Genomic DNA, 18,498 nt, shown 5'->3' with positions numbered 1-18,498 from the left:
ATTATTCAGCCAAGAGAAGAAAACAGATCCTACCACTTTCAACAATAGGTATGGAGCTGGAGGATATGATGCTCAGTGAAGCCAGACAGAGAAAGACAAGCACCAAGTGATTTCACTCATCTCTGGAGTATAGGAACAAAGAAAAACTGGAGGAACAAAAGAGCAGCAGCATCATAGAACCCAAGAATGGACTACCTATTGAAATGGACTAAAGGGAAAGGGACTGAGCAGGATGGGTTAGAAGGGAGGGATAAGGGGAAAAAAAAGAAAGGGGGCATTATAAATTGCATATACAATGTGGTCGGGGGGCAAAGTGAGGGCTGGGCAACACAGAGAAGACAAGGGGTGATTCTACAGCATCTTACTACACTTATGGACAGTGACTATAATAGGGTTCGTGGGGGGGACTTGTTGAAGGGGGAAGCCTAATAAACATAATGTTATTCATCTAATTGCAGATTAAGACCAAAAAATAAAAAACATTTTAAAAGGCCTTGAATGATCTTCCTTACTGCCTGTCTCTTAACGTCATTTTATCCCACTTTCCTTTTTAAACCTCTAGCCACACCTGGTTCTTCTCTGCTCATGAAAACATAAGCTCATCTCTGACTTCGGGCCTTTGCTCCTGTGCCTGGAATGCCCTCACCCCCAGCCGTTGTCCCTGCTCCCAACTCTGGAACTACAGCCATGGCCTCAGTTTCCTATTGTCTCAGAAAGGCTCCCACTGCCTACCTAATAGCTCCTCCTGTCATGAGTTACACTGCTACCTGACGCTGTTTACAGATAACATCTGTCTCTTCACCACAGCGTAGGGCTCCAGGAGTGTAGACTATGTTGGCACTTAAAACAGCACTTGGCTCTGCAGACTGAGCCCATTCCACATCTCACCTGCAAGCACAGACGTGTTCTGAGGTGTGCTGGCCACGTAGATGGCAAACAGTGTGCTCTGGCCAGCACCAAGGGAGTTCTCACTCAGGCATCCCCAGAAATGGGCCGTGCCACCAGTTCTCCCACTCCGTCCTGCCACAAAGTTGAATGCACTAGTGGTGGAGCTGCTGTGGGGGGCTGACATGCTCATCCCAAAGTCCCCACTGGCAGCGGGGCCTGCTGACACCCCAGATGTGACGTGTGATGAGGTTGTGCTGCCACCGCTGCTGTTGGTCTGGGTCGTAGCTCCAAAGTCCGAGGTGGTGGCTGCAAAAGAGGAGGAAATGAGGATCATTGTCTAACCCTATACACAAAAGTATATTTGATATGGATCAAAGACCTGCATGTAAGCCATGAAGCCATAAAACTCTTAGAATAAACATAAGCAAAAATCTCTTGGACATGAACATGAGTGACTTCTTCATGAACGTATCTCCCCCAGCAAGGGAAACGAAAGCAAAAATGAACAAATAGGACTATATCAAGCTGAAAAGCTTCTGTACAGGGAAAGACACCATCAATAGAACAAAAAGGCATCCTATAGAATGGGAGAATATATTCATAAATGACAGATCTAATAAAGGGTTGACATCAACAATGTATAAAGAGCTCACACACCTCAACAAACAAAAAGCAAATAATCCAATTAAAAAATGGGCAGAGGAGCTGAACAGACAGTTCTCCAAATAAGAAATTCAGATGGCCAACAGACACGTGAAAAGATGCTCCACATCGCTAGTCATCAGAGAAATGCAAATTAAAACCACAATGAGATATCACCTCACACCAGTAAGGATTGCCACCATCCAAAAGACAAACAACAACACATGCTGGCGAGGATTCGGAGAAAGGGGAACCCTCCTCCCCTGCTGGTGGGAATGTGATTTATTTCAATCACTGTGGAAAGCAGTATGGAGGTTCCTCAAAAAATTCAAAATAGAAATACCATTTGACCCAGGAATACCACCTCTAGGAATTTACCCTAAGAATGCAGCAGCCCAATTTTAAAAAGACAGATGCACCCCTATGTTTATCGCAGCACTATTTACAATAGCCAAGAAATGGAAGCAACCTAAGTGTCCATCAGTAGATGAATGGATAAAGAAGATGTGGTGCATATACACAATGGAATATTATTCAGCCATAAGAAGAAAACAAATCCTACCATGTGCAACAACATGGATAGAGCTACAGGGTATTATGGTCAGTGAAATAAGCCAGGTGGAGAAAGACAAGTACCAAATGATTTCACTCATCTCGGGAGTATAAGAACAAAGGAAAACCAGAAGGAACAAAACAGCAGCAGAATCACAGAACCCAAGAAAGGACAACAGTTACCAAATAGAAAGGGACTGGGGAAGATAGGTGGAAAGGGAGGGAGAAGGGGGTGGAAGAAGAAAGGGGGCCTTATGATTAACATGTATAATGTCGGGGGGGCATGGGGAGTGCTGTGCAACACATAGTAGACAAGTAGTGATTTTGCAGCATCTTACTACGCTGATGAACAGTGACTAATGGGGTATGTGGGGGGGGACTTGGTGAAGGGGGGAGTCTAGTAAACATAATGTTCCTCAAGTAATTGTAGATTAATGATACCACAAAATAAAAAAATTTGAGGAAACAGCTGTGGTGCTGCCAAAGGCTGTCTGGCTGCTGGAGATGGTGCCAAAAAGAGGGGCTGCGGGTTTCAACCCACGAAAACCTGACCACACAGTGCTGCCAAAGGCTGGCTGGGCTTCCGAAAGGAAAGGAGCTGCCGAAGCTGGGGGCCAGTGCTGGCTGGCAGTCCACAACTGCTGTCTGTCAGTGGCTCCGAACGTGTGCTGTGGGGTGACTCCGGGATAGGATGGGATGGGGGGCCTGGTGCCGGAACTAAAGGGAATGTTGAAGACTGGGGTGGTACGTCTGCTAAATGTCAGTGCAGGCTGGCTCGGGGCGATGGGGGCGGAGGTCGTGAGGGTGCCACTGAAGTCACCGAAACTGGCTGTGCTGCTGCTAGCAGCTGTCTGGATGGCGCCGGGCAGGGACTGGCTGAAGGTGATGGCTGTTGTTGGAGCAGGCGTGGCCAGAGCCTGCCAAACTGGAGTATGGAGCCCATGGCTGGGCAGAACTGGCAGCAGAGGCAAGGGGGGACCCAAAGAGGACAGGCTGGGCAGTGGAAGCAGTGGGGCTGGTCATGCTGCTCACAGTGTTGGTCACATCGCTCACACCAGAGCCAAAGACAGGCTTCTGGGCGGAGTCTGCGGCTGTGCCTGTGGTGGTCCCCCAAGCCGCTGCGGAGGGGGCGCTGACACTGGCCCGGCAAGGGAACAGAGGGGCATTCGTGCTAGTGCCTGAAGTAGTTGTCTGACTGAAGGAGGAAGGAGTTGACAAGGGCAAAGATGTAGGTAGCCCTGTGCTGCTAAAAACAGGACTGAAAGGGAGGGGCAGTCTGCTGGTAGTCGGGGTGTTCACAGAGCTGGAAGATGCCTCCGTTGTGACTTGGGAATGGCTGGATGGCACAGGACCCTCCTTCCCACTTTTAGATGGAGCCACAAAGACGGGCTTGAACATGGGATGTGCTGAAGACACAGCAGGAACTGCCGAGGCAGAAAGGTTAGCAGGTGGTCTGCCCAGCGTTCCAAAGAGAACACTGGGCTTCAGGGTGGGGCCCGGGGCAGGCGGGGCCTGGGGTTTGGCAGATGTCTCAGCCTGAGAGGCTGGAAGTGACTTGGTGGCGTCACTGGCTTGTTTTGCGGGAGAGGCAGGGGTCAGCCCCAAGAAAGAGGCTGTGGATCTGGAGTCTGGGGAGGGGCCGGGGAGCGGCCCTGACTGTGAAGAGCCAAGAGAGCCCAGAAGGCCAGGTGTCTGCAGGGGCGAACGGGCCATGGGCGTGGCTGTTAGGCAGGGAAATACATATGAGTCGGGTGGAAAGAGTACAGGGTCAGCAAAGCCCCCTAGAAAGGACTCGGTTAACCAGTTAAATCCAGAAATCCAGAAAAGATTCAGAGTTAGTGAGTTAATCAGTTAAAGCTCAAAAGGTCAAGAGAAACTTGGCCTTGAAGGTTTGAATATTCCCCAGATAAAAGTGTCTGAGCACAGCCCATGTCTTCATTGTGTCCATTAGACCACTGTATGATTTACTCTAGCCTGCTAAAAGGCCCACCTATAAACAGCAAAGTAAAGACAGGGAGATCCCACCTTAAAGCCAAAATTGTATTTTAAAAAAAACTAGCAGGTTTCACAAGAAAGATTCTTAACATACTCTTTAGCAAACAAATAACTCTGCCCACTTTCGAGGAAAGGCAGTCTTGATAAGCTAATTTTGCAGAATTACTTAGAGGACTGATGAGTAACTTAATGTCTCATCAAAGATACTTGAGACCACTTAACAAGCCCACACCCTAGCCCTCTGTCACATTCCTGAAAAATCCTTAAAAGAGGGAGCCCCCAAACTTTCACTGTGCTCCTATGTGAGGTCACCAGCACTTTCTAATTGTGGAACCTTTTAACTTTAAACTCCCTCTTTTCAGCCTTTCACGGTGCTGCACTCCTCTCTCTGAGGTCACCTGCACTTCCTAAGTGCATAACTTCAACTCTTCCCAACCTTTCAGGGCACTCCTCTCTCTGAAGTCACCCACACTTTCTCCCTACATGTGGTTGTATCTGCAAATAAAGTATCAGACTTACTTTCTTCCTGCTCTCTTCCAGAAATGGAGAGGTTTGTCTATCCAGCCTAGTTTTTAATACTGAACTTTCACTAGGTGTCTCTGAGATTCTATCTTCTATGGTTTGGGTGCTTGGATGGTGTTGGCAAGATTATTTCTAACAGTCAAGACGACGTGAAATGATCATTGCTCTAAATGCGTGCACATGGTTGCTTACTGGACAGAAATTGCCTGGTCTGCTCGGATTCCCCCACCTAGGCTTACCTTACCCCAAACCCCCCAGGTGGCCTGGGTTATGCTATATGAGTCTGGGCAACCTTTCTCCCTTACCAGACCATAAACCCCGAAGGACAGGAACATCTCTCTCTGTAACTACCAAGCCCCACACAAATCAAGGCTCAGTATGTGTTTCCAGTGGGTTGTGGTCTATGCGCCCTCCATACAATACCACCAACACATGCCACGCGTTCATCAACTTACTCTGTTCTCCCTGGGACTCCTTGTTTACCGGCGGAGCGGAAGAGCCAGATCCCTGAGGACCGTCCTCTTCTCTGTAGGAGGAAGAGGCACAATTAAGTTTAGAAAAGCACTGGATAACTTCTTACACCCTCCTAACTACCAACTGACCAAAGTCTAGAACAACCATGACTAAGATCTCAGTGTGTCAAGACAACAAAAAGAAGCAAAGAAAATTCCTAAAGAAATGAAGGGAGGCAGTTCACAGAAGCCATAGACACCTTTGTCTTAAAACAAGCAGAAAACAATCTTCAGAACCTTACATACAACCTGCCAAGTTTCTGAGAGTCCTAGTCACACCTCTGTCTCTAAGAAAGCAGCATTCTAGTCAGGCACCTAGGGGGTCAGCTGGGGTCTAGAATGTGAAGCCTGCTGCGCACCCCCATCAGTCACTCTGTTCACTCTGTCCCATGCAAGCCCTTCCCCTTATGCCCCAGCCCCTCACGCTGCAGCATGAGGGGAAGCAGAGGCCGGTGTGGTCACACTGTGTGACGACTGCAAGAGACAAGAGCGATTCAGGGCGGCACCGTCTCTGCCCTTTAGATGTGAACCATTTTGATTCTCCAAATCAGAGTCTCAGAAAGCCTAAGAGCCAAGTAAATTTCCCTCCTTTCCCACCCTCTCATTAATCCACACAGCAAATCACCGATTACCTCATCTTCTTTTCTGGACACTCTGGTGTCTGTGAGCAGGAGGAGGCTGGGCTGGAGAAGGGTGAGGCACTGGGACGCCTCTTCCAGAGCTAAAAGCCAAACACAAGTCACGTGACTGACCCTTGGGAATAACATAGGATCTGACCTTCAACATAATTCTGTGGCTCTAATCCATCACTGTATATAAAGCCTCCTTTTCAAGTGACTAAAAAATCATTTCTTTGTGAAGTGGGGCTTCTGAAAAGTGAGTCAAATGCCAGTGTTTGAAAGGGTTGTCATTGGCCAAAGCTGGAAAAGTTGCATCAGAAAGAGCAGCTACACTCTTTCTGGGGATCATTAAATGTTTATAAAATATCATCAAGATACTGAGGATCATGAAATGTTTATAAAATATCATCAGTTCATAAAGATAACACAGCAAGAATCATACTGGTCACCTTTGGAGTTAACTAGGCATCAGTGCCGGCTTATTATCCTGCCACTCCAGTAGATAGGGTTTGTTCTTCTATCTAGAATTACACAGACCTTCAGTTAACAAATGCAATGCAGAGGGAAGGACAGAATTGGAACATCACCATTTTGCCACAATGGACATAGACAAAGGCGAAAAATGGCCGCTAAAATCAGCAGGTGAAAAGCTCATAGGAACAATAAAGTGAAGGATCAGACTGACACCTGAGCCCAGTGGGAGGCAACCACACAGCACGTGCTCCCGATGTGATGCGATCAGAAGAGCACAGCAGCACCTCTGCCCAAATCACTGAACTTGAAACTCATCAAACCTCAGGAGCCAACTGCCCATTTACAGGGAAAATAGGGATAGAGTACTTGTCAAAATGGCACCATGACGAAAACAAAATCCAGAATGTAGTAAATTCTATAGAACATAATGACTCAGACTTTTCAAAAGTAAGAAAACGCGTAGTAGTAGTACCGTTGATTGAGTCTAAGAGAGGCCTGACGTCCCCGCTGCGGGGGAGGGCGCGCGCGGCCGCCGCCCCAGCCCACGTGCTCCGCGCCTGCGGTGGCGGCGGCGGCAGCAGCCCCGGGGACAGACCGCGAGGGAAGCCTGACAGCTGGAGGCCGCCAGGGGGCGCCCGCCGCGCGGGCCCGGAGCGCCCGGGGAGGCCGCGCTGTGAGGCCGGCGACCTGCCACCTGCTGCTCCTCGGGCGGGCCGAGGCGCTGGGAGCCAGGGCCAGGCACCCGGGATAGGCGGCATCCTGGCGGGGCCCGCGCACCCCGGGGCTGTGTCTGGCGCGCCCCAGGTCCGCAGAGGGGTTCTGCCACCGCGGGGAGCTCGCCGGGCCGGCCGGTCTGAGCAGCGCGCCCGGGGAGGCGGAAGCCCCGGTGCACGCGAGCCTCCCGCGGTCGACCCCGCAGCTGCCCGTGACGCGGGGGTGGCTTCCCGCGCGCCTGCGTGGCGGGCCGTGGGAACGCGAGCCCAGCCCCCGGGGGACCGACGGGCGGCGGAGGGCGCGTCCCTCGCCCCACCCACCCCCACCGTCCCGGCGCCCCGCCCCTGGCGCCCAGCTCTGAGCATCATCGCTCCGCCCAGGCCTGTTAAAAAGTTGATTATTTTTAGCATGTCTGCTTGTTAGGCCATCAGATACAACCTTGTATAATGCTAAGTCTGAAGCTCTGAGTGTGAATTAAGTCCCCTGAAATGTAAATTTCGGTACTTACTTTGGCGGCACTTCTTGAATGCTTACTATGCACAGTGTAGACGCATGAACACTTTACATGTACTGCCTCACAACTATCTTATGAAGTAGGTCAAAATCATTATTTCCATAAGTGTACAACCTTACCTTCAGATTTTTTGTTACACATATTAATTGAATACCTTTAATGCTCAAAAAAAAAGAGTCTAAGAAACATGTGAACCAAACACAATGAGTTGATTTTTGGTCCCTGATTCAAAGTAACTGTAATAAGACAGGGAGGGTAAGAAGGGCAAATTGGGGCGATAATAACTAACATTAAGTTATTATTACTCAGAGGAATAGAGGCATTGTGGTTATTAATGTTCAAAAAGTTTTTAAAATACACTGAAGTACCTACAGGTGAAACAACGTGTTTGTACTTTAAAACACAAGAGGAAAACCAATTTGGGTAGTTGTTGATGGATCAAGACTGACAAAACACTGTTAACTGCTGGAGCCACATGGAGGATCATTATGATATTTTTCTTTCCTTTTGTGTATGTATGACATTTGACATAAAATTGTAAGAAGGGGCAATGACTATGTATGTCAGGTCTGTTGTGATCACTGATTGAGGAAATGTGTGTACAGTGCTCAGCAGAGGGCCTAGTGCAGAATAGATCCAGGTAAAGCTTCATACTATTATGCTCTGCATTGCCATAACTGCTTGCCCGGGGCCTTCATCTCCTGTATTTGTCATTTATCATTAATGTGCCATTTATATTACTCTAAGAGCCTCCTGTATGGATGAAAACTTATGTCAAATTCTTTCTCCTCTCAAAAACCTCCTTCACGCATGTGTTACTTTTTTTCCAGCTCCTATATATTGGGTGCCTGCTTACTGACAAGCACTGTAATGGGTGCTTTTCAAACATTACCTTCAATCTTTATAACAATCCATTAGAGATGAGAAAAAGAGAGTTTAAGTCATTTACCTGCCTAAGAGTCTATAGCTACTAAGTGCCAAAGCCAAGATTTGAACTCAAGTCATTCTGGTAGCAAAACTTGTTCTGTTCTCCAGTCTACACATCCTTTCTAAAAATAATTATAACCACTTATTTTTTAAACTTTCATTAAATTCCCAGTGCCTAGAGGATGAATTTATGACCCAATGCAATTCAGACTCAATCTACCTTTTTAATCAAATTAGTACCGTTTTTTGAATTACTCATCCTCTGTCTATTTATCTATAATAATGGCTCTGTCTTGTATCAGGTTTCCACATAGGCATTCTGGGCTTTCTAGTTTGTTCCACTGGTCCATAGCGATCATTCAAGGGTTGGTAACTGCTGTTAGCTTAGAGGTGACCTCAGCATCTGACAGAAGGTGGCTAGAAAACACTGCACAATCAACTAATAAATGCAAAGAACCCAATTCTGCCACACCACCAGGTGCGTGTACCTGAGAGATGCCTCCAGTAGAAGTGTAGGAACTGGTAATGGCATTGCGGCTGGACATACGGATGCCACATGCGCACGTGCCCTTCGAGCAGCTCACAGCAGAGGAGCAGGGTCTCTTATGCAGTTCACCATCTGAGCTCTGGGAACTGAGGTCTCTCTTCAGAGGCCCAGGCCTAACAGGGAAATAAAAGGGGAAAACACAGATGTGCTACTGAAAGGCACCAACATTGTTTTAAGGCTTCATCCACCATCACAAAATCGTTCTAACGCAATGGAAAAGGATAATGTTGTTAATTTTACTGTTAATTCATCTAAACATGTCTCACAAAGTCAGAAAGGGAAAGCTCAGTATTTAAAAAATTAAATGTATGATTCTACTTATATATACTCTAGGAAACGCACACAAATCTGTAGTGACAGAATGGGGACCAATGGATGCCTGGCAACAGGGACAGAATGAGAGGGAGATTTTAAGGCTTCACCACGGGGCATGGGGAAACTTCTGGCAGTGATGGTGATGTTCATTATCTTGACTGTGGTGCTGGTTTTGTGGGTGTGAAATTTAGACAAAATAGTTATTGTGGCAAGTTACTCAAAATGTTCCTCTCTGATTTCAAAGAGGAAAATTTATAGGACAATAATTCTGATAAGGATACATGTCAAAGTTGAACAAATGGTACACTTCAAAGAGGCACAGTTTATTTATGTCAATTATACCTCAATAAAGGTGTTCAAAAACGATTAGGAGGAACCAACCACTTTTTCTAAGATTCAAACTGAAACAGAAATTCCCTAAACATCTTTCCTGTGAAATAGTCATCCAACCTTTGTGACAGCACAGACAGCTCACTGTCTCCTGGCTGATGAATGTCAACCACAGAGCAGTTTATCCCTGCACTAGATGCAAACATACTTTCTCTTTCACTTACTTCACCTATGGATCCCATCTGGAGCCAAGTCAAGCCAATTGTCCTCCTTTCATGTGATAGTCCTTCAGATTTTTGCAGGCCATTATCCTTCCCTCCCTCATTTCTTTACACCCCTGAGGTTTTTCTCCTCTGGGCTAGTGCTTGTGTACCTTTAGAACCCCCTCACCCACCACCACCCCGTGACATCTTGAGTTGCTTCACTCTCTCGCAGTGAATTTCGGTTTGTGTCTGCCTCCTCTTGCAGGGCAGCACAGCCAACCAGCAGCACTCCGCGGACAGCAGGACTAAGGCATTCAGGACCACCACTGACCTGCCTCCTCCTGGTCTTTGTTCTGCTATCAGCCCAGAGGAGGAGCATGTTAAGCTTTTTTAGCAGCCATATCATAGTGCTGACTCAATTTAAAAACGTAACTTACCCCAAGCCTTTTCACACACATTTCCAGCCTTTTTCCCTCCCAGCCAATTCTTCCTCAAATATAATTAAGCTAAAAGGCAGAAATCTCACATTTTTCTTAAATTTCGTACTGCTGCATTCTATCCATTGCACAAACCTTGTGATCTTTTTGTTACATACTTGGTTATTCAGTGTATCTACAAACCCTCTTAGCCTTAGCATAGCTTATGCATATTAAAGAAAAATAGTAAAAGGAATTAGACAAAATAGTTATTGTGGCAAGTTACTCAAAATGTTCCTCTCTGACTTCAAAGAGGAAAACTTACAGGTCAATAAGTCTGATAATGACACTTTCCCAAACAGGAAACCCCACCCAGATGGATTCTCACTTACTCAGGCACAAAAGCAGCAGGGACTCCATTGGCCACCTCGGGCTTCAAAGCTGAATGGCCACTCCCACTGCTGTCATGGCACCTGTGACAAATCACAAACCCTCAGTTAGATGATACGACCTCTCCTTTAAAGCATACTCTCATATTCCTGGGATCGTAACTCTTTCTACAGAACATAGGTTCATGCTAGACAAGAAAAGGTTGCCTCAGATCTCAAAGATTCAGGAAGGTCAATTTATTCTAGGACTGTCCTAATCTAATAAGAAAAGTATAAAAATGCATCAAGACCTTTTGAACTATTCAGGTGTACTGATTATTTGCTAACTTCTCACCAAAGCACTGCAATCACAAATTTAATATCCTACCATCTGTAAACTAAAGACAAAAAAACACTTTAGCCACCCACCTACACACATCCCCCAGTGTTCTCACTTAGTTCAGTCTGGAAGAGAAGAACTTCACAGGTCACAGATAAGGGCCTGCGCATGGTGCACATAATCACTGCTTATTCCAATTACGGGAAAGACAACACAGAGCCCTCAGTTATAGGCTCACTGGGGTCTAGACAAATTACCAACCTGGAGAACATGAGAAACCTGTTTTGACCATAAGAATAGTTATTTTCTCTCTGACCTCCAACACACCATCTCCCTCTGCCACTCCTGCTTAGTTGGCTGCCATGAGCTCAGACTGCTCCCTTGTAAAGCATATCCCTAGTATTCATTACCTGATCTTCCAACGTTACTTCCAATCAATCTTCCAATGAACACACTTGCATTTATTAGTATTTCCTTACCTAATGTTGCCATCTACAGTATCAAAGATGGCCAGCTGTGAACCTGCAGGTTATGGCTAACCTGGTGTAACTGATGAGGACAATGGTTCTATTTCTCAAATGTACGGCCCACTGTCTCCTCAGAGCATGTTTCCTTGACCACCTTATATACAGAGCTCCCCCTTTCTCATGGCCCTTTTATAGCACTGCTTCTTAAAAATCTTTATATACTTACAATCTATAATTACCCTGTTTCATTGATTACCCAAGTCCCAGGAGACCTTTGTCTAGCTCACTGCTCTATCCACAGTACCTGGAGTAGGCTCTGGCACATGGTGGGTCTTGGAATTGGTTGAATTACAAGAAAATTCTTAACTGACTCCTTGGAAAGCCACAAGCAGTTCTGCAGCTTACTCAGCACCATCAACTTCCTCTCTTTCCATCGAGGAAACAGACTGCTTCCTCTATTTTCGTTACATTTTCAAAAACCAAATAATGAAACTGGTTTTATTCTCATTTCTCATAAAGCTACCATACTCCAGTCTTCACTGTTCTTTGCTAAGTATTTCCTTCAGCACAAACATGACACCTAAGCTGATGGTCACCCAAATAACTGACCACCACAAGGGGAAGACTTTCAGCATTCTCTCAAAATAAAATTTAACACATTTATATCAAAAGTATGAAGCTGATGTGGCCAGTAACTGTTGGCTTTTCTCTAGTACTTATGGAAAAGGTATATTACAAAATGTATGTAACCTGTGCCTAATGAAAGGCATAGCATTAAAGCTCTTGTTACCAAGCTTTTCCATGAAAGCCAAAGAAGGGGACCTGCCATTCACACACAGGAGGTGACCTCTGATTCTTTTGGGGAGTGATCTCTCTCTCAACAAATCCCAGGAGCCCGTGTGGGAGGCACGTTGAGTACTCTGCAGGGCATGTTACCTTCTTTTCTCCTCCTGACCAGCAGCAGATGTTTGGTCTTCCTCCTCCTCCACTGTCCTTTTCTTCCTCTTCCAACATTCGAGGGCCAGCAGAACAGCCTCCTTTGACCACGAGTCTGGGGCCTTAGGGATCTGCACTGCTCTGTAACAGAAAACAGGATTCTAGCATTAAGATATTCTGATCATCATGCTACATAGCATGAACTTCAGGCGCTGGAAATCAGAAGCTATCCAACAAGCAAAAGGGTAATTAAAAAAGCTATCCAACAAGCAAAAGGGTAATTTATACACTCACACAAATGACCCTTAGCTGTTAAGCTATAGTCTTGGGAAAAACCCAGAAAATAAAAAACTGCTCAATAACTGGAACTTGAGATTTCTCCCTCACATAAGGAGCTTCTTCCTTTCCTTTGAGTTAGTTATTCTCTCAGATGAACAACTGCAGGAGAATAAAGAGGACACACTGGGAGTCTTTTCCTCCAGCAATGCTTACATTGGAAAACGAGCCAGGTTGCTCCCGGGAGGAGCGATCCTCACTGTCGAAGGCCTGCACACCACTCTGGAATGACCGCGAGACAGCACACGCTTCCTGTGACCGCCATTCCGGCACAGCGTGGGAAGCACACAGGAATACCGGCCCTGCTGGACTGGGTATCGTCTTGGACGTGTTATGCCAAAGTGGTGTGGTGAAGTCCTACAGACCCTGTGGAGAATGGGAGACACATTATGGAATCAAAGCAGCTTAGAAGAATGACAGAAAGTTTAAATTCCTTAAGAACCATGTGGGTTCAGTTATTTTCCAGAGAGCTTAAGCCTCTAAGCAACACAAAACACAGCATTTTTATGGCAACTTTCCCCATTCCACGTAAGGGCAGAAAGTGGCAGGTACTTGACAGCTGTCCCTGCAATGGATTCAACAACTTTGAGGGGGAAATTGAAAAACTGCCCACACAAGTAAAACTACAGTGGAAGAAAAGTGTGTGTAAGGACGTGCAGGGACAAATTTTACAAGAATCCTTCAATCTGTTATGCTAAGTCATCAGAAATATACACCCAAAGTCAAACATTTTAAAAACCTGAATGTTCACCTTTTCAGATAAATGTAATTATCAAGGATCTAGTGTTGTCACCGAAGTTTTGAATTTTGTTGTTATCACTCAACTGCGACTAAACGAAAACACAAGTCTTTTTAATCTAATCATCTTTATCAGCCAAGTTATATCCATCCAGGAAGTTTTTGGTCCAAAGATAAAAAAGTAACAAAACCTTTTAGAGTACTACACTTTACAGACAGAAGGTAGACTCACCTGAAGCAGGGATATTTTAAGTGATTTACCAAGTATTCTACTAAACCCATACTGTATTAAAGTTCAGAGCTTTAAGAACTGAAAGAAGGATTTGCAACAACGTGGATGGGGATAGAGGGTACTATGCTCAGTGAAATAAGCCAGGCAGAGAAATACAAGTATCCAATGATTTCACTCATCTGTGGAGCATAAGAACAAAGAAAAAACTGAGGGCACAAAACAGCAGCAGACTCACAGAACCTGAGAGTGGACTAACAGTTACCAAAGAGAAAGGGACTGGGAAGGATGGGTGGGAAGGGAGGGAGAAGGGGAATAAGGGGCATTAGGATCAGCATACATGATGTAGGGGGGTGGGCACGGGGAGGGCTGTATAGCACACAGAGAAGACGAGTAGTGACTATAGCGTCTCACTACGCTGATGGACAGTGACTGTAATGGGGTATGAGGGCGGGACTTGATAATGGGGGGAGTCTAGTAACCACAATGTTGCTCATGTAAGTGTACACTAATGATCCCCCCAAAAATAAAAAAGTAAAAATAAAAGGAATAGAAAAATGACCCCAAAAAAAGAACTGAAAGAAGGGAACAGTTCTGGCAGCACATCTCATAGCAGAGGCTAAAGGGAGACAGGACACGGTGGACGAGCACCAAGGGGTTTGAAGAGGTGAAAACAGCACAGAGCCCACTTAGGACTGAAGAAAAAAAACTTTCAAAGTCAAGTCCTCCGTCTGGGGAGGGTCAGCGTGTCTTACCGGCGGGAAGGCCTTCGAGGGGACCTGGGGAAACGAGTGGGGACTGAGGGCTGAATGGGATCTCGGCGGGCCCAGGGGGCCGGCGGAGCGGGGCTTGTGGGGCTGGCGGGGCTAGCGAGGAAGGCCGGGCGCGCTGGTGGGCGCCGTCTCCTTGCTTCCGGATTGGGGGCGGGCTGAAGGGGGCGGAGCTTGCTCAAAACTCCTCCCATTTGAAGCTACGAGCGATCTCTGTCTGGCGGGCGAGCGGCTTCCGCGGCTCTCTCCTCCAAACTGCCTGCCTGCGCTAGCGCGCAGGGGCTAGAGGCGGGCGTGCATTGTGCGCTGGCGGCGCGCGCTCCCGTTGCCGGGAGACGGCGCGCGAATGGCAGGCAGCTCGGGGCTCGCGGCTCAGGAGCCCCCCTGGCTGCGGCGGCTCCCCAGCCAGCTCGACCAGCGCGGCCGCCGCGGGCACCGGGTAGCACGAGACCCATTGGCGAGATGGCGAAAAAGAAACCGGAAAAGGAAAATAAAAAGCATTTAAGTCTTTCATAAAAGTCAGTTGGTATAATGTGAACTTTTTTTTTCTTTTTTATTAAGGTATCGTTGATATACACTGCTCTGAAGGTTTCACAAGAGAAACAATGTGGGTGCTACATTCAGCCGTATTATCGAGTTCCCTCCGCTACCCCACTGTCCGCCGCTGTCCATCAGCGTAGCACCATGCCACTGAGTTCCTACTTGTCTTCTCTGAGCTACATTGTTTCTCCGTGACCCCACACACACCATGTGCACCAATCATAATATCCCTGAATCCTCTTCTCCCTCCCACGCCACTCCCCTTTGGTAACCCCTAGTCTCTTCTTGGAGTCTGTGAGTCAGCTGCTGTTTTGTTCCTTCAGATTTGCTTTGTTATTCGCCACAAAGGAGGGAAATCATTTGGTACTTGTCTTTCTCCACCTGGCTTATTTCACTGACCATCATACCTTCTAGCTCCATCCATGTTGTTGCAAATGGTAGGGTTTGTTTTCTTCTTATGGCTGAATAGTGTAACATTTTGTATATGTGCCACCTCTTCTCTATCCATTTATCTACTGATGGACACTTACGTTGCTTCCCTATCTTGGCTGTTGTAAATAGTGCTGCAATAAACAGACAGATGGAATTCTCACCTGAAGCAGGTGTATTTTAAGTGATTTACCAAGTATTCTGCTAAACCCATACTGTATTAAAGTTCAGAGCTTTAAGAACTGAAAGAAGGATTCGCAACAACATGGATAGGGCTAGAGGGCATTATGCTCAGTGAAATATGCCAGGCAGAGAAATACAAGTATCCAATGATTTCACTCATCTGTGGAGCATAAGAACAAAGAAAAAAACTGAAGGCACAAAACAGCAGCAGACTCGCAGAACCCGAGAGTGGACTAACAGATACCAAAGGGAAAAGGACTGGGAGGGGTGGGTGGGAAGGGAGGGAGAAGGGGAATAAGGGGCATTAGGATCAGCATACATGATGTAGGGGGGTGGGCACGGGGAGGGCAGTATAGCACACAGAGAAGACGAGTAGTGACTATAGCATCTCACTACGCTGATGGACAGTGACTGTAATGGGGTATGAGAGGGGGACTTGATAATGGGGGGAGTCTAGTAACCACAATGTTGCTCATGTAAGTGTACACTAATGATCCCCCCAAAAATAAAAAAGTAAAAATAAAAGGAATAGAAAAATGACCCCAAAAAAAGAACTGAAAGAAGGGAACAGTTCTGGCAGCACATCCCATAGCAGAGGCTAAAGGGAGACAGGACACGGTGGACGCTCACCAAGGTGTTTGAAGAGGTGAAAACGGCACAGAGCCCACTGAGGACTTAAGAAAAAAAAACTTTCAAAGTCAAGTCCTCCGTCTGGGGAGGGTCAGCGTGTCTTACCGGTGGGAAGGCCTCCGACGGGACCCGACGAAACGACTGGGGACTGAGGGCTGAATGGGATCTCGGCGGGCCCAGGGGGAAGGCGGGGCGGGGCTTGTGGGGCGGGGGTGGCTTGCGAGGAAGGCCCGGCGCGCGGGTGGGCGCCGTCTCCTTGCTTCCGGATTGGGGGCGGGCTGCGGGGAGCGGAGCTTGCTCAAAACTCCTCCCATTTGAAGCTACGAGCGATCTCTGTCTGGCGGGCGAGCGGCTTCCGCGGCTCTCTCCTCCAGACTGCCTGCCTGCGCTAGCGCGCCGGGGCTAGAGGCGGGCGTGCATTATGCGCTGGCGGGAATTGTGCGCTGGCGGCGCGCGCTCCCGTTGCCGGGAGACGGCGCGCGAATGGCAGGTAGCTCGGGGCTCGCGGCTCAGGCCCCCCCCTGGCTGCGGCGGCCCCCTAGCCAGCTCGACTAGCGCGGCCGCTGCGGGCACCAGGTAGCACAAGACCCGTTGGTGAGACAGCGAAAAAGAAACAGGAAAAGGAAAAGCATTTAAGTCTTTCATAAAAGTCAATTGGTATAATGTGAACTTTTTTTTTCTTTTTTATTAAGGTATCGTTGATAGACACTTCACAAGAGAAACAATGTGGGTACTACATTCACCCGTATTATTGAGTCCCCCTGTACCCCACTGTCCGCCGCTGTCCATCAGCGTAGCACCATGCCACTGAGTTCCTACTTGTCTTCTCTGAGCTACATTGTTTCTCCGTGACCCCACACACACCATGTGCACCAATCATAATATCCCTGAATCCTCTTCTCCCTCCCACGCCCCTCCCCTTTGGTAACCCCTAGTTGCTTCTTGGAGTCTGTGAGTCGCTGCTGTTTTGTTCTTTCAGATTTGCTTTGTTGTTATTCTCCACAAAGGAGGGAAATCATTTGGTACTTGTCTTTCTCCACCTGGCTTATTTCACTCACCATAATACCCTCTAGCTCCATCCTTGTTGTTGCAAATGGTAGGATTTGTTTTCTTCTTATGGCTGAATAATATTCCATTGTGTATATGTACCACCTCTTCTTTGTCCACATTTAGGTTGCTTCCATTTCTTGGCTATTGTAAATAGTGCTGCAATAAACATAGGCGTGCATATGTCTTTTTGAACTGGAATCTTGTTTTCTTTTGGTAAATTCCTAGGAGACGAATTCCAGGGTCAAATGGTATTTCTATTTTAAGTTTTTTGAGGAACCTCCATACTGCTTTCCACAATGGTTGAACTAGTTTACATTCCCACTAGCAGTGTAGAAGGGTTCCCCTTTCTCCACAATCTCGCCAATATGTGTTGTTTGTGTTTTGGATGGTGGCGTCCTAACTGGTGTGAGGTGATATCTCATTGTGGTTTTAATTTGCATTTCTCTGATGATTAGCCATGTGGAGGATCTTTTCATGGGCCTGTCGGCCATCTGAGTTTCTTCTTTGGAGAAGTGTCTGTTCGGACCCTGTGCCCATTTTTTAATTGGATTAGTTGCTTTTTGTTTGTTGAGTTGCATGAGCTCTTTATGTATTTTGGATGTCAACCCCTTGTTGGATATGTCATTTATGAATATATCCTCCCATATTGTAGGATGCCTTTTTGTTCTGTTGATGGTGTCCTTTGCTGTACAGAAGATTTTCAGCTTGATATAGTTCCATTTGTTCATTTTTGCTTTTCTTTCCCCTGCCTGGGGAGATATGTTCATGAATAAGTTGCTCATGTTTATGTCCAAGAGGTTTTTGCCTGTGTTTTTTTCTAAGAGTTTTATGGTTTCATGACTTACATTCAGGTCTTTGATCCATTTCGAGTGTACTTTTGGGTGTGGGGTTAGACAATGATCCAGTTTCCTTCTCTTACATGTAGCTGTTCAGTTTTGCCAAGACCAGCTGTTGAAGAGGCTGTCATTTCCCCATTGTATGTCCATGGCTCCTTTATCATATATTAATTGACCATATATGTTTGGGTCAATGTCTAGAGACTCTATTCTGTTCCACTGGTCTGTTGCTCTGTTCTTGTGCCAGTACCAAATTGTCTTGATTACTGTGGCTTTATAGTAGAGCTTGAAGTAGGGGAGCGAGATCCCTCCCACTTTATTCTTCCTTCTTAGGATTGCTTTGACTATTTGGGGTCTTTGGTGGTTCCATATGAATTTTTGAACTATTTGTTCCAGTTTGTTGAAGAATGCTGTTGGTAATTTGATAGGGATTGCATTGAATCTGTAGATTGCTTTGGGCAGGATGGCCATTTTG

At 46.7% G+C, this 18,498-nt stretch overlaps 1 protein-coding gene across 1 annotated transcript in view; it reads right to left on the bottom strand.

Moving 5' to 3' along the window:
- Positions 1-16,629, bottom strand: part of LOC118928532 (nuclear envelope pore membrane protein POM 121C-like) — a 60,865-nt gene extending 44,236 nt beyond the window's left edge. The window contains exons 1-8 of the mRNA XM_057496719.1: positions 16,243-16,629; positions 12,775-12,984; positions 12,283-12,423; positions 10,564-10,644; positions 8,849-9,020; positions 5,744-5,832; positions 5,055-5,125; positions 889-1,194 (exon numbers count right to left, since the gene is read on the bottom strand). Coding sequence (XP_057352702.1) covers positions 889-1,194; positions 5,055-5,125; positions 5,744-5,832; positions 8,849-9,020; positions 10,564-10,644; positions 12,283-12,423; positions 12,775-12,984; positions 16,243-16,451 — 1,279 coding nt within the window. The 5' untranslated portion in view covers positions 16,452-16,629. The remainder of the gene's footprint in view (positions 1-888; positions 1,195-5,054; positions 5,126-5,743; positions 5,833-8,848; positions 9,021-10,563; positions 10,645-12,282; positions 12,424-12,774; positions 12,985-16,242) is intronic.
- Positions 16,630-18,498: the final 1,869 nt, after the last annotated feature.

This window comes from Manis pentadactyla, unplaced genomic scaffold (genome assembly GCF_030020395.1).
Source record: "Manis pentadactyla isolate mManPen7 unplaced genomic scaffold, mManPen7.hap1 scaffold_295, whole genome shotgun sequence".
Taxonomy (NCBI): Eukaryota; Metazoa; Chordata; class Mammalia; order Pholidota; family Manidae; genus Manis; species Manis pentadactyla.
Note: the sequence above shows the minus strand (reverse complement) of the source record. Positions and strands in the feature narration are given on the sequence as shown.